Raw genomic sequence first — 22,442 nt, 5'->3', positions numbered from 1 at the left:
TACCATAGGCGACAGCCGCGACGGCCACGAGGACGGTAAGAGTGGTGAAGAAACGCATGTTGCTTAACTTGGTGGTTGTTGCTGGAACTGATGCCTTCCTCTGGTTTTCCGGCGCTTTTATACGCGATCTTCTCTTCTGGAGCTTCTGCAGAAGCTGCGAAAACAAGAAGGAAGCTCGTGGAAGAGAACAAACCACATGTTTGCTCACGAGGCTGCTCGAAATCCTCGTGCATCTTTCGAGGTGTTTGACGAAATACTCGTGGCGGAACAGATCAGCTTGAAAATTCGGGAAACGAACTGATGTGCAAATATTTTTGGAATTCTCACTGCCTCATGACGACATTTTAAAATACATTTAATCACAAAATTCTCCAGCGCCTATCAATCAATACACTTCACACACTACTTTATGTTAAGAAAATATACGAAACTTGCTCAAATATTATATTGAACTATATTTCTGTGAGATTACCTGATGGTGATTTTGTATTCGTAAAAACATCATTTGATGATTAATTTGTCAACTGTTTCTGGTAGCGGAAAAATTCAATAGATGTGTAACGAATATATGTATTGTGTTGGTGTTGATCAATTTATGACGAATTTTTCTAGCTTTGAAGCAATATTGCCTGGTTGTATCTGCTTCAGCATTTCCCTCATTTTCAACTTGAATCTTTTATATTTGCACATCAGTTCATTTCTCGTAAAAATGTCTGTTTTTCTATTAGGTCTTTCTCAAAAGATGCACGAGGATTTCGTACAGCCTCGTGAGCAAACATATGGTTTGTTCTCTTCCACGAGCTTCCTTCTTGTTGTTGCAGCTTCTGCAGAAGCTCCAGAAGAGAAGATCGCGTATAAAAGCGCCGGAAAACCAGAGGAAGGCATCAGTTCCAGCAACAACCACCAAGTTAAGCAACATGCGTTTCTTCACCACTCTTACCGTCCTCGTGGCCGTCGCGGCTGTCGCCTATGGTAAGTCCTCTCCCGCCCCATTCTGGGAACGCCGCTGATCTTCTCTCTTCGTCAGGAGCACCCGCTGGCACCGATGCCGTGAGCACCGCCGTGAGCACCGTGACCGGCGCCGTGACCACCACCGTCAATCAACTGGTCACCGCCATCCAATCTGCCGTCAGCCAGCTCGCTCTTGGCGTTGGTCAGCTCGTGACGATCCTCGGAACCGTCCTGGGCTACATCCTCATCCAGGTCGTGAGCTCCGTGGGCGAGATCCTGACTCTGGTGCTCGACGCCGCCGGCCAGATCGTCGACGTCCTCCAGTCCGTCGTCGGCCCGATCAGCGCCGAGCTGCAGTCTCTCCTGCAGAACGTGACCGGAGCTCTTGTGGCTCTCGGCGTCACCATCCCGACCGCCATCGCCAACATCCTCAACGGCCTGCTCGGAACCGTGGGCGGAGTCGTCGGCGGAGTCGTCGGCACCATCGGTGGACTCCTGGGCGGACTCACCGGCTAAATCTTGCGAGCTCCCCTCGATTCTCTCCAACTGTGATATGCGCATATTATACAGGGTTGTTAATAGTAAATAAATTGAATGTTGCAATGAAGAACCTCTTTTATAAACATTACCGTCATTTGCGAATGGATTTAGAAAAGGGGGAAAAGACTTGTAAACGATCCAGATTGTACGGACGATCTTGCGGCTGATAAGGTTGGGACCGTAAAGTGCTAAAGTAGAAAAAAAAAAAAATTACGGACAATTCTTTTTGATTATTTCTAAAGAATATACCTAAAATTCTTTTGGTTTCAATGGGTATTTCAAGGAAATCAGACAGTGAAATGTTGTGCCTTTTAATTGTCTGATTAATGTATGAATCATTTATTTTTGTATGTGCAAATGATACATAGGTAATAAAGTTAATACTATATAAATGATGATGCATTTTTATTATTAGTATGTCTGAACTTTGTCTGAACGTGATTCTGTGTCAAACATCATTTACGCAATTTTATCACGAGAAAATGAGTTAAGAATCGTTGAACCTGACGTTGAAAATTAATAAAAAAAAATTAAGGCATGTGATAACGTGAATTTTCCCTCCTGTTTGCTATTCTAATGACCGCAAAATAGCGAGTACACACGCAGAGTTTGTCTCTTTCGCAGAACGCATCGAAATCCAGTCTCAGTCGCGAGTAAACCTTCAAGTGGTGAAGTGTGCTCAAATTGTACAGCATTCGCCAGATGAGACGTGCTGTGTGATTTCAGCGATAACAGTGATAAGAGAGTGTCTCAAGGGAATTTTCTCTTTGTGCTCCACTTGGAATTACACGAGATTTTCACAAAGTGTTCAATATCGTCAGTCGAAATGACTGGTTTTGAGGAGAACGAACCTCTGCTGAATGGAGACGCGCAGAATAAATCATCCTTTTCGGTGAGTTTTCCTTTTACAATCTTACAATCCCAGAATTTTCTGGGATTTTCCGTCTCTTTGCTGTGCTAAAACCGCTAAAACCTTCGGTGGAAAATTGATTGAGAAGTGTTTGGTGCAAATTCCGAGCTATCGAATTTCCCCTTGCGATTTTCTATGGTTTCTCAGCGTCATTCTGTGCAGGAAGAATGCAGAAGAGAATGCTTAATAGACAGCAATAAATTGTGGGATGAAAAGTGACAAGAATCAAATATTTGTCCACCTTTTTCTTATCATGACGAGAGCCCCTCGAAATGTGCCTCACGCACAAGCATTTCAATGATTTAGCAGCTCTAAAGCTCGTCACGTCTCTTCCAGTATCCTGACTTGGAGAGCAATGACCACAGATCCTATGGAGCTGTCAAGATAACTCTTCCGCGGCAGATCCACCGAGATCTAGTGTACACCTGGGAGAGCCTCGATGTCTTCGGCGATGTGGCTTCCCAGAGCAGTGGCGGCGGCGTCTGGTCGCGGTGGAAGCACTGTTTTAGCGGGAAGACGCATCAGCCCATGCGAACGCGCAAGCATCTGCTGAAAAATGTCTCAGGATACGCGCGCGGTGGCGAATTGCTGGCCATCCTGGGCAGCTCCGGCGCCGGGAAGACAACCCTGCTCAACACACTGGCATTTCGCTCTCCGTCCGGCATTCACGTCTCTTCCAGCGCCGTGAGAGCGCTCAATGGCATCCCCGTGACGGCTTCTGAGCTCCGCGCGAGATGCGCTTATGTGCAGCAAGATGATCTCTTCATCGGCTCTCTCACTGCCAGAGAGCACCTGATCTTCCAGGCGATGGTGCGCATGGACAAGAACATTCCCTACAGACAGAAACTCGAGCGCGTGGATGAAGTCATCTCTGAGGTGAGAAGAAGAAAAGCGCTCCCTCTAATCTCTAATCTGATTGTAATTCTTCCAGTTGTCGCTGATAAAGTGCCAAAACACGGTCATTGGCATTCCTGGGAGGATCAAAGGTCTCTCCGGGGGCGAGAAGAAGCGCCTGTCTTTCGCTTCCGAAGCCCTCATGGATCCTCCGCTGTTGCTCTGCGACGAGCCCACCTCCGGCCTGGACTCCTTCATTGCACACAGCGTGATGCAGGTGCTGAAGAATCTCGTGGAGAAGGGTAAAACCGTCATCCTGACCATTCATCAGCCCTCGTCGGAGTTGTTCAGCATGTTCGACAAACTCCTCCTCATGGCGAGCGGAAGAGTGGCATTCTTCGGAACACCGGCTCAAGCAACGCAGTTCTTCGCCAGGTAAAAGTGTTCTCTAAGTCTCCGGAGATTATGCGATGATTCTGGCTCTCTTACAGAATCGGAAGACCCTGTCCGACGAACTACAATCCAGCAGATCACTTCATCCAAGTCCTGGCAATTAGCACATGCAATGAGGAGGAAAGCCGGGAGAACATCAACAAGATCTGCGACGCCTTCAGCCAAGATGAGATTGCTGGAGAGATCAGGAAGACCATCAAGGCGATGAGGAGCAGCGACAGTCACCCTGCGCCCATCGACACTGTGAAGCGATACAGAGCGCCGTGGATGACTCAGATTCGAGCCATTCTCTGGCGCTCCTGGATCAGCATGATGAAAGAGCCTCTCATCATGAAAGTGCGAATCATCCAGACTCTGGTGAGTCACTGAATCTCTCATTCAGCCCTCAATTTGTCAGCGGCAATCCTTCTTGTCTGTTTCAGATGGTGTCCATCCTCATAGGCCTGATCTACTTCCAGCAGAAGTTGAATCAGAATGGCGTGATGAACATCAACGGAGCGATCTTTATGTTCCTCACCAGCATGACATTCCAGAACGTCTTTGCCGTCATTCACGTCTTCTGTGCCGAATTGCCAGTGTTCCTGCGCGAGAGGAGGAGTCATCTCTACCGCACAGACACCTTCTTCCTGGGCAGAACGCTGGCCGAAATGCCCACTTTCATCATCCTGCCCATTCTCTTCACGTGCATCGCCTATCCCATGATCGGCCTGTTGCCGCAATTCGCCAACTTCGCCATCTCCGCCGCCATCATGGCTCTCCTGGCCAACGTGGCCACATCCTTCGGCTACCTCATCTCCAGCATGAGTTCCTCCACGTCCATGGCGCTGTCCATTGGCCCTCCCATCATCATCCCATTCTTGCTCTTCGGCGGTTTCTTCCTCAACTCCGCCTCGGTGCCCATCTACTTCACCTGGCTCTCGTACCTCTCCTGGTTCAAGTACGGCAACGAGGCGATGCTGATCAACCAGTGGGCCAGCGTGCAGCCCGGAGAGATCGTCTGCAACCACGCCAACATCACGTGTCCCACTTCAGGAGCAATCGTCCTGGAAACGCTCAACTTCAGAGAGGTTTGCTTCACTTTACTAATCTCTTCCATTTCCCACAAATTGTGACATTTTTCACCCTTTCAGGAGCACTTTATGTACGACATTCTGGGACTGTTCCTCCTCCTGATCCTGTTTAGACTTCTGGCCTTCCTCACGCTGTGGTGGCGAGCGAGGAGTAGGGAATAAGTCATCAGCAAAGTATTAAACTTGAGAATCTCGAAAGCAATTTATGGGTATTTTTGTGTTCTGTGTCTGTAAATCACTAAATAAGCAAGAGTTGGGTTTTCTATAAATGCAATAAAGATCACTGAATGTTCTACTATCGTACTTGTAATCACATAATTCATCTGTTTATAGGGAGAAACAAAACGCGAGTCTCTTTGTTATCAATGCAAGAATTAGTATGTTTGCCACTGACTTACCTACAATATTGCAAAGTTGATATTTTCATCTCACATTCTGTATGATTTGCAGGAGGATTTTGAAACTCAAGCACACAACGCTGAAAGCTCAGATGTAAAAGACATTTTTCCAGTGGAAAAGACTTTTATTTCATCTTTCTCTCGCACTTGCATACTCTTTCGCACGAAATTAAATTAGTTGTGAATTAGTCGCATTCAATGCCCATGTGAAAATTATTTAAAATTATACATTACACTTATTCGACTCGTATCTCCAAATGTTTCTCTCCCCCAATTCACAATGCTTTCCTTCTTGTGTCCATTAAAGAGTAAAATATTGTCACTGCTTATTATTCTTGGAGAAATTGTGAGATGCCCAATTGAGGGATGTTTTCCATGAATTCGCCAGAGCTTCACTAAACTTTGATCTAAAATGCTCGCGTGCTTCATTTTCCGGTAAATCTAAAACCTAAGAAAAAAACGACAAAGAGCCCAATATTAGTGTGTGAATTCACTTTAGGGTTTGATTGAAAACATTTACCAGTGTTTCTCTTAAATAATTTAAATCCTTCTCTGAAGACAATTCTGGTAGTCCAGTTGAGATCATCATTGCAAATAATGAGAGTATTAAACATCCGTGCTGTCTTAATATAAGAAATGCCTGCAAAGTGAGAGAACACACACAGCGTTAAATCCTCATCCATTCAACAGTGTTTTTTTTTCGCTAACTCACAGTCTCACAAAGATTCTGAAACGTCCTGAACTCATCCGCCTCGCGATCAGTCCGTCCGTTGTTGATAACATAGACAAAGTCATGTGTGAGCACGAAGGGAACTCGCTCTCGCCTGAAGCCGAACTTCTCCTTGAAGTGACCCAGAATGTGGCCAAAGTCAATGTGAAACAGCTGCCCAGTCCTCTTCACCATGATATTGTCCGAGTGGCGATCCGCCACACCCAGAACGTACGTCGCCACGCAGTATCCCGCGCAGCTGTACGTGAATTCCGTGATAGCTCGCTGCAGAGATTCGTCAGTGGTGTTGTGCTCTCTCAGCCACGTCAGCAAGGAGCCCTTCTTGAACGGCGACGTCGCCGAGAACATTCCCTTCACCTTCTGAATGTTGGCAATAGTCTCGGCATTCAGCACCACCTCAATCATCCCCAGGCGCCTCTCCATGCTGATGCAGCTGTAGGGATTCATCCTGAAGTCATACCTACAATTCAGCGAATGGGATTAGCAGCTGAATCTCAGATACACTTTCAGACACACTCTCTCACCCATGACTCTTCCATATCCTGTCCATTATCCTCAGCATCTGGAGCGTGAGCATGTCTTGCCGCAGATCATCACCATTCTTAAAAATCACATAAATATCATCTCCGTGAATGTCCGCATTCTCAAAAACAATCCACAGAGGACGCATTTTAGAGTCCATCACTTTGCACTTGTCCGTTCTGCAATGAGAAAGCCAGGAGATCAGCTGAAAAGCCCTCAAACCGCCCCCCATTCAAAAATCCCCACTCACCTGAGAGCCTTGCACCGAAAACTGGGATTGAGAGGACTGACAACGTTGGAAATCGTATTTGACACATGATTATCGCCAAAGAACTCCTGCAGCAGCGCTCTGCCCTTCTCCCTGTTGCCCTTCTTGGCCAACTCCGAGGCCTCCTTCAGCTTCTCCAGACACTGCATCTGCTTGAGCAACATCGGAATGTGCTCCTGACTCCCCGTGAGATAAGCCTCTAGTATCAAGCCGAAACGTATCTGAACCGATGGCACTTGCATTTCCGATCGCAAATGCCAGAAGAGGAAATGCCCAATGCGCTGATTGCTCAGCGCACGCTCCAGCAGAAACTCCACGAGATCCGAATACATGTACGACTCATGCTTCATCGCCTGCACCAGCTGCAGCAAGTACAGCAGCAGTTCCTCGTCCTTCACGCGTCGCAGGCAATTCACCGCGAATCGCCTCACCGTCTGATCAGCGTACGCGTAGTCCAGCAACTCGAGCGCTCGCTCCACCGACACAGACTTCCACTTCTTCAGCAGACTCGTGATCTCGCAAATCTCATTCTTATCATTCCACTCCACACAAAAGAGCAAACACGGTAATCCCTCCGCCTCATCGTGCAGGCAATCATAACGCTTCGCCCAGATGGCATTCCTCTCCTGCTCGTGCATCTCATGCAACCGATCGTTCTTCAGATACGGCGACAGGATCTCCCTGATCGTGCGCGTGTCCTGTGCGCTGTCTCTGTTCAAATTGTCCTGCTTCGCCAGACGCGACGCGTGCTCCAGAATCTTGTCCTCCGACGGATACATGATCGTGTTGTCTGTGCTGTAGCTGTTGAAGGTGGACAGAAGGGGTGAAAATAGTCAGTTTAGTGAGATTTGTGGGTCAAAAGATTGAAGACTCACTTGGAAAAAGTCATCGTGATCGCCGAGCATTTGTCATTCCTCGGATTGGGCTCCACTGTGCCCAGCGGGTGCAGTAGATCGTCCGACTGCGAGTCCTCAGCGTACGCCCACGCGTACAGCGTGACGGCGCCCGTCTTCAGCTGGTGCTTGTAGTCGAATACTGTGGTGTTGACCCACACGAGTGGATTGATGAACATGTCCCTGTTTATATCCTTTATCCGGCGCGATCGCACGCCGCCACCCTTCGTGCTCTTCGCCGTCTCGTACACCACCATGCACAGTCGCGCCATCCGAGGAATATTGTACACGAAGATGTCGAACGTGAGCGTCTCCTCGAACTCCGCACAGCCCTCGGTGTTGAGAATCCTCTCCATCGTCTGCTTGGGCTCGCACAGGGATTTGCCGCCGTGAAAGAGGCCCACCTGAATGCCCACCTCCACCGTGCGATTCGTGTCGCAGTTGAGATCCTTTATCTGGTTGATTGTGCACTGGAAGCGCTCGTTGATGTCCCACGAGAGGGTGTGCTTTGTCTTTTTGCGCAGTGTCGTCGTCGAATTGTGGTGCTGAAGCGTTGCGCGAGATTTACTGTTCATTCGCTCAAGAGACTCCGGAGTTTGGTAAATGATGTCCTCAAACACTGATAAATTCTTTATGGACTGCGTCACGACAGTTGGAACGCCGTTGCGCGACAGAGTGTCCTGAAAGCAGGGAAAGAAGCGTCGTCAGAGTGCCGATTTATGAGCACAGAAAGCAGGAAACTCACTTGTATATAGAGAAATTGCACGAGCGGATGCTCGCCGAAGAGGAACTCATCTTGTCCGCACACCTTCAGGATGTAGTCGCTCACGCGATCCCTGTTCAGCTGCTTGTTCGTCGTGAGCGCCTTCTTCGTGAGAATGGTGTCGAGAAGCTTGTGTGGCGTCATGTCATATCGCACGCTGAACGTGAAAGACGTCTCCGCTTCCTGATTCTCAAACTTCGCCACGAGCACGAAGTGATCGTTGCGAAAGCGCACTCGCACCGTTTCCGGAATCTCACGAGTGGACGCCAATCGCGGTGGGAATTGATACATCACCTTGTCCGTCCAAGTCATCTTCAGCCGCTTTCTCGACACTTGATCACACAGAAGACTCATTTTGTAGCGAAAGTCATTCAGCTGCAAAGACAGTGAAGAATTCTTTGAGAAATTTTCTTGCGCATTTTCACAAGATTCTCCTGCTCAAATTATTTTGCCAAATGAAACAGCTTAATTTCTATAAGACTGACAGGAAGAAATAAACTCAAGATTTGCAACAAATCTATGCCATGATATTCAAAATGATTTTCCCCTGTGAAAACTGGACGTTTTTCAGCCTTTCTTTGTCCTTGAAGGGTTAAAAAGCACAGCTGGCGACATAACAAACCTCGGGATTCTTCATGGAGAACTCGTGTGGCACTTTTCCTATGAGATAGTTGATGTTCTTGTTGAGAGTGTTGTTGGTGGAGATTTGCTTCTCGGATATCTTCAGGATGCAGAAGTAGGGCTTCACGTCGCAGATCCTCTTCGTCTCGTCCGTGAGCTCGTCCGGCTTCGAGAACTCCGACAGGGCGTACAGCACGTACATGGACTTGTCCCTGAGGTGGCCATAGAAGGGATACTTCTCCGCCTTCTCCCACAATTCCTGCAAACACGAGCGCACGATTAGAGACACCGCTTATCGCAAGGTCACGCAAGGGGATGCAAAGGCCAAGGCCCAGATCCCAGCCCTCGGGCGACAAGCAATTCATCTTGGTGAAAAACAAGTGCAGTGACTAATCGAGGCAGTGACGTCTTCTCAGGGGGCCGAGAAGCGCCCACGGAAACGCACCTCTTTGATGTCTTGCAGTGTGGAATTCCTCAGCGTGATGAGTGGTATGAGGATGCCCGTGGGCATCAGGCATGTCAGCTCAATGGGATCCGTGGAATTTCCGGTGCGCTTCCAGAAATCGTATTCCACGAAAGGCTGCGGTAAGGGCACCATTTTTTCTCGCATACAAAAAATCTGCCTTCGCAAACACACTCAGGCACTCTGGGTCACTTTTCGCACACTTCACGCGTCCATTTTCACACGAATTCAGCACAATTGCACGCACATAATACTGCTTGACACACCACAATCACTTTTCTGGGCTTTTTCGCGGAGATTCTGGCTGAAAATCGGAGAAATTTTACACAAAATTATGCTTATTGTATTTTGGTTCTTGGAAATTGTCACTGCTGGAGGGGAAAAAGCCTGTTTGGCGCTGATTGGCGGAGAGGGGAATTATGGCAGAGGCCTATAAAGGGTGCGAGCGAGCTTGAAGGAATCACGGATTTACGCAAGGATTCACAGAATTTTCAGTCTGCAGAGCATTCGAATTAGGAAGAAATCTTGTACAATTTTAATTGATTTTCAGGAATGTCAATCAATTCTTCAATATTAATCATAATCCTTGTAATTCACACTGTTATGCTTGTCTTTTGGTGCTCTCTTGGATTGCAATAACTGTGATCGTTGTAAATTCAGAGAGATTGAGGTTATGCGCCCATGAGGTGCGAAAGTGCTTTTGTAAACAAAGAGGAAAATCCGTGAAAATGCTGCAAATTGCAAGAAGAATAGTGAGATTTTCACCCAAAAGGTGTCTCAGTTCCAGATCAACATTTCCACGATGTTTAACAAAGTCGCCAAATGCAGGAAGTTTTGCGGCGAAGATTCACACAACTTCTCTCGTCTGCAGTCAGTCTGAGAGGGATTTCCTGATGGCACAGAACAATCCGGACGTTTTTGGTCCGCCCACGTTGACAGAGACTGACGAGGACTTCGAGGAGCCCGGAGACATTGCGGAGCACCAGAGGATTCTGGAGAAGCCGAACAGACATCATCAATTGAGCACGAAGCAGTATGCAGACCTCATAAAGTCGCACATCAAAAACAGAAGGATTAAGGAGGCGATCGATGTCGTGGAGGAGCGGATGATCAAGGAAGACAAGGTGAAGCCAGAGAATTACATTTACAATCTCTTGATTGGCGCCTGCGGACGCCTCGGCTACACGCACAAAGCCTTTCATCTGTACAACCGGATGAAGCAGAGGGACCTCAAAGTCACCGGAGGAACCTACACGGGACTGTTCAACGCCTGCGCCATGTCTCCCTGGCCTGCAGACGGCCTCAAGAGGGCGAATCGCTTGAGGGATTTGATGCTGCAGAAAGGATACGAGCCCAATGTGACAAACTACAACGCCATGATCAAAGCTTACGGGCGCTGCGGAGACATCGTGACGGCCTTTCAGTTGGTGGACGAGATGAGGAACAAGAAGCTGAACGTCGATGTCATCACCATGAACTTCCTCCTTCAGTCGTGCATCACAGACAAGGAGTTGGGCTTCCGCCATGCACTTCTGCTGTGGCACAAGATGCGCAGCAAGAGGCTCATTCCAGACGCTTTCTCCTTCAATCTCCTGCTTCGGTGCGTTCGGGATTGTGGCCTGGGCGACCTGGAAGCCACTGAGGCAGTGATTCAGCAGATTCTGGCGCAATCTATGGCCGCGAAGCAAAAACGTCTGAGCAGTGCAGAGGAGGATGTCGAGAAAGGCACAGAACTCACTACAGAAGCTGACAATGCTGGAACGCCTCCCAATCTGATCTGTCTCAGGCCTCACCTGGGCAGTTTGGTGTCTCTGGGCGAGGTGACAAAGGCACAAGACAGATTGCTTCTGCTCGGCGGAATATCGGGATTTATCGAGGAGATGCGCACCTGCAAAGTCACACCAGACATCAAGACCTTCACGGAACTCATCGAGGTGATTCCCTCGACGGAGACGGCTGAGAAGCTCCTGCTGAGATTCATGAAGCAAGAGAACGTCCTGGCGGACATTGACTTCTTCAACGTCTTGATCAAGAAGCGCAGCATGAGGTTCGATTACGCGGGCGCCAAGGATGTTCTGGGCATGATTCACACTGCCAAACTCCTGCCGGACATCGTGACTTATGGCGTGATGGCGCTGGGATGCAAAACCCAGGCGGAAGCCGAGGAACTGCTGATGGTGATGAAGAAGAACGAGATCCGCCTGAATGCAGCCATTCTAGGGGCGATGCTGAAGCAAGGATGCTCCAAATACAACTTCAGCTACGTAATGTACGTGATGGACTTGTGCGAATGGGAGCAAGTGAAGCCCAACATGCAATTTGTGCGGCATCTTCTGGAGTTCAACCAGAAGTGCAGTCAGTGGAAGAAGCATGGCGTAGGTTGCGGATTTGAAGGAGTATTGCAGGATAATCTCAATTGACTTCTGCTTTCAGAGTCCCCACAAGAGCATAAGATATTTCACCAGGGATTTGAAGCTGTTCCAGAAGAAGTTCGATCAATGGAAGACGACAAATGGGCTGGACAACAAGTCAAATGCGGATATTTTGAGGCAATATCAGGAGCATCCCTATGCGCACTTTAAGACAAATCAGCCAGGAGGGTACGAGGAGGAGAAGAACCCCAAACTGAAGCATGAGAAGAAGCTCTTCCGGGAACTGAAAGAGCTGAGAGTGTAATTTCGGTTATTTCAAATTTTATAGCAACCCAGAGAAATGTCAATAAGAAAATAATCAGAAAACGCGTCGTGTTTTTGTATTCCCGTGCACAGAATCCTTGCAGAGGGGGCGAATATGTCGTGCCAGGTGATAATGCAGGGCGCGGAGGCTAAGCTGTACCTGGGCCAGTACAACGGGCAGAACTGCCTGGTGAAGGAGCGCTTTTCGAAGAAGTACCGACACCCGGAACTCGATGCGCAGCTGACGAAGGAGCGCATCCGGGCGGAGGTGAAGGCAATCGGGAAGTGCGCCAGCATGGGCATCCGCACGCCCAAGATCTACGGACACGATCTGAACGAGCGGAAGATCTACATGGAGTACTTCGAGGAGGCGGAGACCGCCAAGGACTACATCAACGAGCTCCTGGCCTCGCCCGAGCCGTCCGCCGTGGTGGAGCGGAAGCTGGAGGAGCTCGCTGCGAGCATCGGGAAGATCCTGGGCAAGATGCACGGCAACAATCTCATTCACGGAGATCTCACCACATCGAACATGCTGATGGTGCGGCGCGACGATGGCCAGAAGGAGCTGGTGATGATCGACTTCGGACTGTCCAAGGGCAACAACAACAATGAGTCGAAGGGCGTGGATCTGTACGTGCTGGAGAGGGCCCTGCTGAGCACCCACAGCGACGCGCCGAAGCTCTTCCCCATGATCCTGAAGGTGTACAGAGAGGAGAATGCGAAGAGCGCGGAAGCCGCGGTGGCCAAATACGAGGAAGTGCGCGCGCGAGGCAGAAAACGGACGATGGTCGGATGACTGTCCAGAATCCTCATGCAATTATTCTATTAAATTATCTCAGGACAACTTAATTTTCACTGCTTTATTTTGATTCAATCGATTCTGCGAAGGCAGAAATTTGTGTGTAGAATTGGCTTGTTGATAGATTAAAGATGACGATGTGTTATGAAAATTTTCTTCCTCAAAATTGTCGTGAATTTCAGACGATTCCTCAGCACCAATGTTCTCCCCTCAACATGAGTGAAAGAGTGGCGCGGAGAAAATTACTCATTTTCTCCAACTATCAGAAATTCGTGTGAAATTCACAGCTGCAACACAAACAATGCGAGTGATTCTGTGAACCGAGATATCTTTATTATTCTTCCACAAATATTTATAATACATTTTTTTCTTGCTTTTATAGGAATTATGTGTAATGTGTGTGTGTTTTTTTTCTGATTTTTACTCTGTTCCTTCTGGCTAAAGTCAAAAGAATCACAATTTTTCTCAAAAGAAAAAGAACTACAAACAGTTTTTTTGTTTATTATATGCTGCGGAAAGATCTCTTTTCACATTGTATGAAAAATGTCTGTTTTCTCCAATGTTCTCTTACGTGGGGCGCCCAATATCTTTTATTTTCCTCCAATGCTTCTTGACACAAATTTGTATTCTGTCCTTCTTCATTAATTAAAAAAAAAGTGTGTGTTTGTGTAGATCTCAAGATGAACTCCTTGAAAGTAAAATGCAAATTAATGTTATTATGCTCCTCCTTTTTTTCTCTGAATCTCAATCCTTCATTCTCATCAGCCTAAAAAGTTATTTAATATCTCTTCGTCTCTCCATCTTCGTCTTCGTGGTTATCTCCAAAAACTCAAAAAAAAAAAGATTCTCCAAAATGTCGCTTCTTCATAATCAAACTCATCTACAAAGAGTGTTTTCTTTTTTTCTCTATAATTGTAAGTACAATCAAAGGTTATTCACACTTGAGCTCCGCAATCAGTCAAAAACTTTCACGCTAAAACTTCTTCTGTGGATCTCTCATCTGGAATTTTGCTACCCTTTTCAACTCTGCGCTACCCTAAAAATATTTATATGGATTTAGGAACCCCTTAAAATCTACTTTGACACCAATTTCCTCCAATTTTTATAAAAGAAATTAAAAAGAAAAGAACCCATTCGAGAGTGGAGAGCAAGTGTGAATGACCTGAGCTTTTCGTCCTTTGCAATGCGCGCAATTTCCTCAATTTCTATAAGAAGTATAATTACTAATTATTGTAGTAGAAAAACAAGACAAGTAAAATAGTACAAAAACTGAAGATTCTCCCTTCAGAGTGGCTTGTAAAAAAACATTTCCTTCCTTCTTTTTTTTTCTTTTTGAAATCCTATATATTCTAAACTCCACTTTCTTCCATGTTTTATCGCTTAAGTTGAAGTCCTGTGTTTTCTTCATCTCTAAATTCTTCTCCCAAAATCCTAAACGACTAATTTCTCCTCTGTTCACTGCTTTTTTCTCATGCTCTAATTATGTTGTTTCTCCCATTTTATAGTGTGTTTTTCTCTCTTTCTCTCTCTATCAAGACGACGGCGGTGAAGCACCTTTTCGTTATTAAATCTCTCCTTTGACTTCCTTCGCATCATGTTTACATCTTCGCTCAGTTTTACAATTTTTTTCTCAGTGAGTTTCCTCTTTTTTTTCCTATATCAAAAATTTACAAACAGAAAAGTGAAAAATTGGTTTTGTCTCTTTCAAAATCGATGCTAATCGTCTTTATACACACTCATCTATGTACAAAGTATAAATGATCGGTATTTAAATACAAGAGCATCAAATCTTCTCGTTTGTCTTCTTCCTTCGTGTTTTGTTTTACATATTTCTTCTTCTTTTTTTTATTATTTGTTTGTTATATTGGTTAGTCTTCACGCGTTCTTTCTTTTTCAACAAATTTCTTCTGAGATCCCTATATTTCTACCATTTATAATAAATCCAAAAATGAAAACAAAACAACATATTTCCTTCAAGTTTTTTTTTCATCATTACTTTTACTCATGTGTTCATTTATATTTCCATATATTTATTTCATTTTTTTTTATTCATTTTTATCCATATTTAGTATTTTTTCATTTTATTTTTTCAATGAAAGGCGATTGTATCTCAAACAGGTGGAGAACAAACGACGCAAAAAAGATTGTTAAGAGTTTGTCGAGAAACTCTTCATGGATCGATTCCTCCTCGGCCAAATCCAGAGAAAAGTGCGGCGAGAAGGAAGATTCACTGTGACGACTCGTCATCTCAATTTCGTCCACCATTTTGATCACATTCGCGACTAATATGGCCTAGCTTGCCGCAAATATAGCAAGACTTGCCGCCCTCAGGGCAATGACGAGAAATATGTCCGCTCTTGTTGCAATTGTAGCACGACATCGCCTGGCGATTGTCAATCTGTTCGGGACAGTGACGCGCCAAGTGGCCGGTTTTGTTGCAATTGTAGCAAGATGGATCATCAGCAGACTGGCTGCACTCGCGAGCAATATGCCCAGTGCCTGAAAACACACAAGAGAACAGAGCGGTCAAGCGCGCACCATTGCAGCAGCTCCAATTGACTTCTTGCACTCTGACGTCGATTTTCGCACACGCCGCAGCACCGCAAATCGATGTCATTAGGAAAGTTTCAGAATCACTTTTTTGGGACATTTTTCGAATAAAATTGATGGGACTTGATAAAAATCTTCTTCTGCATGTCTTCAGACGCACACGCGGAAATAAACTCACTCGTTTGTGATTTCTCTGTGTGCGAACACAGTGAAAGAAAAGTAGTTAATGTTTTTATATCGCGAGATAAGAGGTTAAAGATTATCGCTGTGATAAAATTTCCGTTGTTCTCCGAATTCGCGTACGTATATATAAAAAAAAAACTCCGGAAAATAGCCTTATTTCATTAAAATCTATATGAAAAGTAAAAAAAAACCTAAAAATCCTTAAATATCATCAAGCAATTTTATAATAGTTTCGTCAATTGTTTAATAGAAATTTACTACAAAATTAGGACTTTTATTTAAATTGATTTCGATTGTTTTATTGTCAGCAAATTCTCTCTATTGTTGAGTCAACAGCAGAAAATAACCGGCAAAATTCTACGAACTGTTGACTCTCGCTCTGATTATGAATTCCCAACACAACAATTTGCCCAAGGCCTATTTGCCTTGTTTCCACTGTAGTCAAACTTCACTGTTATTCCCATGAATGGACTTTCTCAGCGGATAATCCCCCAATGGAGCACTCTTTGGGGAGGGGAAAATGCAAATACGACTCCCGCAGATGGCTGGGGGCGCTTCGAGTGTACCCCGGATGCGGCGGCAAAGTGCTGCGGCGCGAGAGAGGCTAATTGGAAAGCGGCACGAAAATCGGCAAAATGGCGCTTGTCAGCCACACTGTCACGCTCTCCGCACTTTGCCGGCTTTCGTGCGCCGCGGCTGAAACACAAGGGGGCGCGCGCGCCTGGTGGCGTGGACTCACCGTTGCAGCGGTAACACCTATCGGCGTCCTCCTTGCACTCCCTGGCGAAGTGGCCCGATTGGTTGCACTTGTAGCACTTCTCGCGGTTGCGGCCATAGGTGCTGCCCATCTTGTCGCGCGCCCCTCCGACGCCAGACGTGCACTCGCGGGCGAAGTGCCCCGGACGGTTGCACTTGTAACACGTGGTCGACGACATCCTTCAACGCTCACTTCTACTCTGTAAGAGAAAGGGCGGCCGTGAGTGCGGGGGCGCTGCGGCGGCTCTCGAGGGCGGCACATATTGGCACGAGAAGAAGGCACGCTCGCGCCTCGCTTTCTCCATCGATTTTCTCCTCTGCAACGCCAAATCTCTAAACATCGTGGACTGAAAATCCATCGGGCTTTCACGCGATGCGCCGCACTTTTCACCATCGAATGGCGAAGAGCGCGTGTGAGGCGCGCTTTTCGGGACTGCGAATGTGGCAAAGATGTTGAACGGGCGATTTGGGTCGGGAAAGTGCGCGAGAAGAAAAAACGCGATGGAGGGCATTTCGTGGCAAATCTCGCAGTTGAGCGCTTATAAATGGGGCGAAATAGCGACAGAGCGACCGGAAAACGATTTTCCAACACATTGCATACTTACGCTCAATGTGAGAAAATATCGAGGCGAAAATCGCTCTCATTTTGGTCGAAACCACCACCATTTTTATAACCCACGTGTAAATTTTCAGCAGTGCGCTTCGCAAACATTTTTTACTTTATTTCAGCCAGCGCGATCAAGAGAAATGGGGGACAGACTTTTCCTGCTTTTTACCAATTACCTGACGGCCCAACAGCTTCCGAAACACTCTTACACCACAGCTCACCAATTTGCCCTGAGCAGTACACAATTTGTGTGGCTTTTCTGTTCACAGCGGTAAATTTTCTCACTACCTTTTTTCGGCGTTTGAGAAAATGCCTCGCGGATTGGCAAATGCTGAGCGAGAGAGAGAGATGGCTTGCCCGATGCACCCCGAATATCCCGGCGCACCGGGGGAAATTGTACCAGAACTGCGCGATGCCGCTCGATTTTGCCGCAGTCGCCGCACCAAATCAGCCTACGCACGCCAGTATTTTGCCTCAGATCGTCGTCAAAAATAAAAATATGAATTTTACGTGCATTTGCGAGTGAAATCAATGCTTTCTATGCACTTTTATGCCAATTCCCGCACCGCAATGACCCTGAAGTGGGACATTTTAGTACAACTCGGCAAACCCGATTTGACGAGTCCACGCTTCTCGGGCAATACTTCAGGCATCACCTAATACGCGTATGGGGAAATATCATATACTCTTTCCATCTATGCTATGTTTTATCCCCAAGCAATTGGAATAAAATCAATTTGAGCCTTTTGTGCAAACATTAAGAAATCGTTGAATTCTCATAATAGGGAAAGTCATATCAATGCAGATAATTTCATAGCAGGATCACGTTAAAATGTAGAATCAGTAATTCAATTGGTAATTGGAGGCAAATTATCAGGCACACTTAAGGTTAACTTACGGAAGTTACAGATTTTTTTAATTAAATTATGGAATTCTCTAAATGTCGTTTTTTTCTTTAAATTTAGAATTGTATATTTAAGGTCCGTTCTTGTGTATCATCACCAATGAAACCGCCTTCCTATTTAATGCTTTCATCCTTTCCCCATACAAAAATACGAGTAAAGAAGACATACGGAGAAAAAGTATGCGAATGAACATAAACTTTATAATCAATTTGAACGAACATTTTTCCAGGCATGAATAAAAAATTAATTACAAATTAGAAGATTGTAGTTGATAAACAATTCTAGAATGGCTTGAAATCTCATATTTTTGAACTGCTTGTGTGTGAACTCCACAACCGGGTTGGCAAATTTCCCAAGTGCTGCCAGACGGGAGAAAACGTCAGTTCCCGTACCACCCGCTGCAGCGTGCGCATCGCAGCAGCCATTTGTCTTTTGTTCTCTCTTCACCTTCACTATTCGTTTTTCATTTACGGGAAGTGATGGATTAGACCACACATTCTCTAGCAAAAAAATCATAAAAAACCTAAAAAAAATATAAAAAAATACATAAAAACCCAAAAAAATTGCAAAACTCTAAAAATCATAAAATTTTGTGTTAATTTAAGAACAGTTTTATAAGGGGAATCACAGCTAAAAGGCAACCTAAGTGAATCCGACATTTTTCCAAACAGCAGCGCGAGTGATTTCACCATCGTCGAGAAGCAGCGTGACACACTTTCTGTTTTCCTACGACACAGGTGAGTGCGAGCAAATTGGGGCGCTCCGGCGGCTATCTCACTCTGAGGCTCTCTTGCAGACGCACGGAACTGGTGGCAGCCCCAAAATGGCATCTCTCTACGTCGGCGACTTGCATCAGGACATTACCGAGGCGATGCTCTTCGAGAAGTTCTCCACGGCGGGGCCCGTGATGTCCATCCGCGTGTGCCGCGACATGATGACGCGCCGCTCCCTGGGGTACGCCTATGTGAACTTCCAGCAGCCCGCAGACGGTGAGTCACGCGCCATGCCCGCTTTTCGCCCGATTTTGACCACGTGTGGCCGCCATTTTGGCCTTTCTCCCGAATTCTCTGCGCCACTCACGCACACACGCGCCTGCGGCGCTCACGGACGCGCAGCTGGGCGTCAGTGTGCTCTGCCCATAGCCGGGCACATGCTTCTGGGATGAGAATCCGCCCGCCGGGAAAAAAGCCACGTTGCAGAGAGCCAAATTGAGGCATTTTTCGCGTGGAAATTTTTCGGTGGAACAAATTCAGGCGAACAACGAAAAGGGGTTTCTAAGATTTTCCTTTCGATGACACACGTTGCATAACGCGCATAACGTTTGTGATAAGTGCCTGCAATCTGAGGTTTTATCACTCATTAGAATGTATCCCGTTGGAAACAGAGATAATTGATAAGCAAGAGTCTGCAGAAAACTTTACAATCGATTAAACCCCTTCACGATTAGTATTTCTGTGAAACACTCTTGAATTTGTGATTGAGAAAGTGAAATATTTTTAATCATAATTGAATAAGAAATTTGCTATTGATTAGAACTCTTTGAATTTAGGATCAGAGCAATAATGCGATGAGTTCCTTCCATCGCAAATGCCTAGAATTCTTGAAATCTCTTTCCGTCATGTGGGATTTAAACTGAGTCTTCGTGAAAGAATTGCTGTAATTCTGCGGAATTCATTGCAAAACACAAATTGTTCATCGTCTTATCACCATGTCCATGACTTAACATCGCAATGGAGCTTTCCAAAAAGCATGCTATCGTGACCTGAATTGATCTCTAAATTCCCATTTCGCTTCTCTTGCAGCCGAACGTGCTCTGGATACGATGAACTTTGATTTGCTGAAGAGCCGCCCGATTCGCATAATGTGGTCGCAGCGCGATCCGTCACTGAGGAAGTCCGGAGTTGGGAATGTGTTCATCAAGAATCTGGATAAGAGCATTGATAACAAGGCCATGTACGACACATTCTCGGCGTTCGGCAACATCCTGAGCTGCAAGGTGGCGCAGGACGAGAAGGGCTCCTCAAAGGGCTACGGCTTTGTTCACTTTGAGACTGAGGAGTCGGCCAACACGTCGATCGACAAGGTGAACGGCATGTTGCTGAACGGCAAGAAGGTCTTCGTGGGACGATTCATTCCGCGCAAGGAGCGCGAGAAGGAGCTCGGCGAGAAGGCGAAACTCTACACGAACGTGTATGTGAAGAACTTTGGTGATGAACTCAGCGATGAGACGCTGAAGACGATGTTTGAGAAATACGGTGGCATCACGAGTCACAAGGTGAGCTTTTTCCTCCGATCTTTATAGCAATTTTTGTGCCGTTTGCTTTGCGCTTTGGCGCGGATTGTGTGTGTGAATGCCTAATGAATTTGGGCAAAGAGAAAGTTTTTGACTGCGCGCTGAAGCTGAGAAAGAGGGTTCAATGGAATTTCTTCATGTCCAAAAATGTGAATGAGAATTTTTTCTATATGGAGGGAAAATTACTGGGAGGGAATTTTGTGCTCTGCTGATAAAATAATTCCATGAATTTGTTATCGCGAACAGTGCGAGAAAGAGGGAATGGAGAGAGTGTTGTATTGGAACTAAGAGTGACTTTGTTGGGACATTTTGCAGGTGATGATGAAGGACGACGGCAAGTCACGTGGCTTTGGCTTCGTGGCCTTCGATAACGCCGAGGCGGCGGAAGCAGCAGTGTCGGCGCTGAACGGGAAGGAGCTCACGGATGGGAAGACGTTGTACGTGGGCAGAGCACAGAAGAAGGCCGAGCGCCAGATGGAGTTGAAGCGTCGCTTTGAGCAGATCAAGAACGAGCGACTGAGTCGCAGCCAAGGCGTGAACTTGTACGTGAAGAATCTCGACGACACGATCGATGATGAGATCCTGAGAAAGGAGTTCACGCAATTCGGCACCATCACGTCTGCCAAGGTGATGATGGAGGACGGGCGCTCGAAGGGCTTCGGGTTTGTGTGCTTCTCAGCGCCGGATGAGGCTACGCGCGCCGTGACGGAGATGAACGGGCGTATCGTGGGAACGAAGCCACTGTACGTGGCACTGGCTCAGCGCAAGGAGGACCGCAAGGCTCACTTGGCGTCGCAGTACATGCAGAGGATGGCGAACATGAGGATGCAGCAGATGGGGCAGTTATACCAGCCCAGCGGCGCCGCCGGGTACTTTGTGCCCTCGATTCCGCCCACGCAGCGCTTCTACGGACCACAGATGACGCAGCTGCGCACCACGCCACGCTGGGCCACGCAGCCGACCATCCGCCAGTCGGGCGCCGTGCAGAACACCAACTCCACGGCCGTGGCGGTGGGTGTGCCCGCGGCGGGCTACCCGAACCTGTCGTCTGGCGGCGGAGCCACGCAGTACCGCCCCGGTGGCGGTGCGGGCGTCAGGTCGGCGCAGCAGTCGGGACAGGGTGGCCAGGGTGGTCAGACGTCGCTGCGCAATGTCGCGCGTCCGATCACGGGACAACAGAACGCGGCTGGAGCCATCCAGGGACGCCAGATCTCGGCACCGGTGGCGAATGCGGGGCGCACGCAAAACTACAAGTACACGACCAATATGCGCAATCCGCAGCAGCAGCTGGTGTCCCTGGGCGCGGCGCAGCCCGTGCAGCAGGCGGTGCATGTGAAGGGACAGGAGCCACTGACCGCCTCCATGTTGGCGTCGGCACCGCCCGCGGAGCAGAAACAGATGCTGGGCGAGCGCCTGTTCCCGCTCATCGAGAGCATGTATCCGCAGATGGCGGGCAAGATCACGGGCATGCTGCTGGAGATCGACAACTCCGAGCTGCTGCACATGCTGGAGCACAGCGAGTCGCTGAAGGCGAAGGTCGAGGAGGCCGTGGCGGTCCTGCAGGCGCACCAGGCCAAGCAGCAGGTGGTGACTTCGGGCAAGATGGAGTAGAAGGGGAGTGGAGGCGATTCGACGTTACACTTTGGGCAAAAGAAGAGGTTCCATGTGAGTTTTTCTTCAAGTATTCTTCGTTCCTCTGATGATGGCAACAGCAAATCTCGTGAATTTTAGGTGGCGGTTTAATATTTTCACAATTTCATTCGAGCGATTTATGATTTCTATCATTTCTATTTTCTCCCATATGTCTCTTTATTAATTTGAATTTCGAGCAAGACAGAGAAACTACTGAATTATCCACTTTTTAATTGTATCCCTGAAGAGAAAGAAATAAACATTTTAAGTTGAATTCGAGTTGACACGATGAGTTCTTTATTTTCTTCCACAGACACTTAGTTATAACACAATATTTTTATACAATAAAAGAACCTGTATCGAAGAATCAAGGAATAAAATACAATAAATAGAGACGAGAAGTATTTTCAGTCACAGATTTGAGAGGGAAGATCTTCGGCTCTTTGGTTGATTCTTCAACATTTTGCGCTTGTTTCGCGAGAAAAGGTAGATTTCGCCAGTGGCGTAGTTGCTAAGGAAAGTGTGTGTTTTTAAAGGGAATTAAGGCCTTTTAAATCTAGCGAATCTAGGAAGATTTCCAGAACGAGAAGTTCTTAGTCTATTTGAAGGGAAACTGGCGAAATCCT

The 22,442-nt window shown here is 46.9% G+C and overlaps 6 protein-coding genes across 6 annotated transcripts; 4 read left to right on the top strand and 2 right to left on the bottom strand.

The window, feature by feature from the left end:
* The first annotated feature begins 2,142 nt into the window (after nucleotides 1-2,142).
* LOC132263988 (protein white) lies at nucleotides 2,143-5,096 on the top strand. Its single transcript, XM_059764024.1, has 6 exons — nucleotides 2,143-2,383; nucleotides 2,738-3,277; nucleotides 3,333-3,670; nucleotides 3,727-4,045; nucleotides 4,111-4,755; nucleotides 4,819-5,096. Exons 1-6 carry the CDS (start codon nucleotides 2,318-2,320, stop codon nucleotides 4,918-4,920), a joined length of 2,010 nt encoding a protein of 669 aa, XP_059620007.1. The 5' UTR covers nucleotides 2,143-2,317; the 3' UTR covers nucleotides 4,921-5,096.
* A 173-nt stretch (nucleotides 5,097-5,269) lies between these two features.
* Nucleotides 5,270-9,721, bottom strand: LOC132264263 (phosphatidylinositol 4,5-bisphosphate 3-kinase catalytic subunit beta isoform). Its single transcript, XM_059764378.1, has 9 exons — nucleotides 9,399-9,721; nucleotides 8,955-9,212; nucleotides 8,315-8,707; nucleotides 7,552-8,249; nucleotides 6,659-7,477; nucleotides 6,411-6,587; nucleotides 5,869-6,346; nucleotides 5,677-5,796; nucleotides 5,270-5,604 (listed from the first exon to the last, which is right to left on the bottom strand). The coding sequence occupies exons 1-9, from the start codon at nucleotides 9,561-9,563 to the stop codon at nucleotides 5,476-5,478; spliced, it is 3,237 nt and encodes a 1,078-aa protein (XP_059620361.1). The 5' UTR covers nucleotides 9,564-9,721; the 3' UTR covers nucleotides 5,270-5,475.
* A 297-nt stretch (nucleotides 9,722-10,018) lies between these two features.
* Nucleotides 10,019-12,174, top strand: LOC132264264 (pentatricopeptide repeat-containing protein 1, mitochondrial). The gene is made up of 2 exons (XM_059764379.1): nucleotides 10,019-11,791; nucleotides 11,850-12,174. Exons 1-2 carry the CDS (start codon nucleotides 10,145-10,147, stop codon nucleotides 12,090-12,092), a joined length of 1,890 nt encoding a protein of 629 aa, XP_059620362.1. The 5' UTR covers nucleotides 10,019-10,144; the 3' UTR covers nucleotides 12,093-12,174.
* On the top strand, nucleotides 12,119-13,993 carry LOC132264266 (EKC/KEOPS complex subunit bud32). Its single transcript, XM_059764380.1, has one exon. The coding sequence runs from the start codon at nucleotides 12,207-12,209 to the stop codon at nucleotides 12,885-12,887; it is 681 nt and encodes a 226-aa protein (XP_059620363.1). The 5' UTR covers nucleotides 12,119-12,206; the 3' UTR covers nucleotides 12,888-13,993.
* A 420-nt stretch (nucleotides 13,994-14,413) lies between these two features.
* LOC132264267 (CCHC-type zinc finger nucleic acid binding protein) lies at nucleotides 14,414-17,396 on the bottom strand. The gene is made up of 3 exons (XM_059764381.1): nucleotides 17,163-17,396; nucleotides 16,363-16,579; nucleotides 14,414-15,389 (listed from the first exon to the last, which is right to left on the bottom strand). The coding sequence occupies exons 2-3, from the start codon at nucleotides 16,556-16,558 to the stop codon at nucleotides 15,139-15,141; spliced, it is 447 nt and encodes a 148-aa protein (XP_059620364.1). The 5' UTR covers nucleotides 16,559-16,579; nucleotides 17,163-17,396; the 3' UTR covers nucleotides 14,414-15,138.
* An 856-nt stretch (nucleotides 17,397-18,252) lies between these two features.
* Nucleotides 18,253-22,211, top strand: LOC132264347 (polyadenylate-binding protein). Its single transcript, XM_059764507.1, has 4 exons — nucleotides 18,253-18,628; nucleotides 18,688-18,880; nucleotides 19,694-20,166; nucleotides 20,500-22,211. Exons 2-4 carry the CDS (start codon nucleotides 18,715-18,717, stop codon nucleotides 21,793-21,795), a joined length of 1,935 nt encoding a protein of 644 aa, XP_059620490.1. The 5' UTR covers nucleotides 18,253-18,628; nucleotides 18,688-18,714; the 3' UTR covers nucleotides 21,796-22,211.
* The last annotated feature ends 231 nt before the right edge of the window (nucleotides 22,212-22,442 follow it).

The sequence above is a fragment of the Phlebotomus argentipes genome, unplaced genomic scaffold (genome assembly GCF_947086385.1).
Source record: "Phlebotomus argentipes unplaced genomic scaffold, Phlebotomus argentipes genome assembly contig_32, whole genome shotgun sequence".
Lineage (NCBI taxonomy): Eukaryota > Metazoa > Arthropoda > Insecta > Diptera > Psychodidae > Phlebotomus > Phlebotomus argentipes.
Note: the sequence above shows the minus strand (reverse complement) of the source record. Positions and strands in the feature narration are given on the sequence as shown.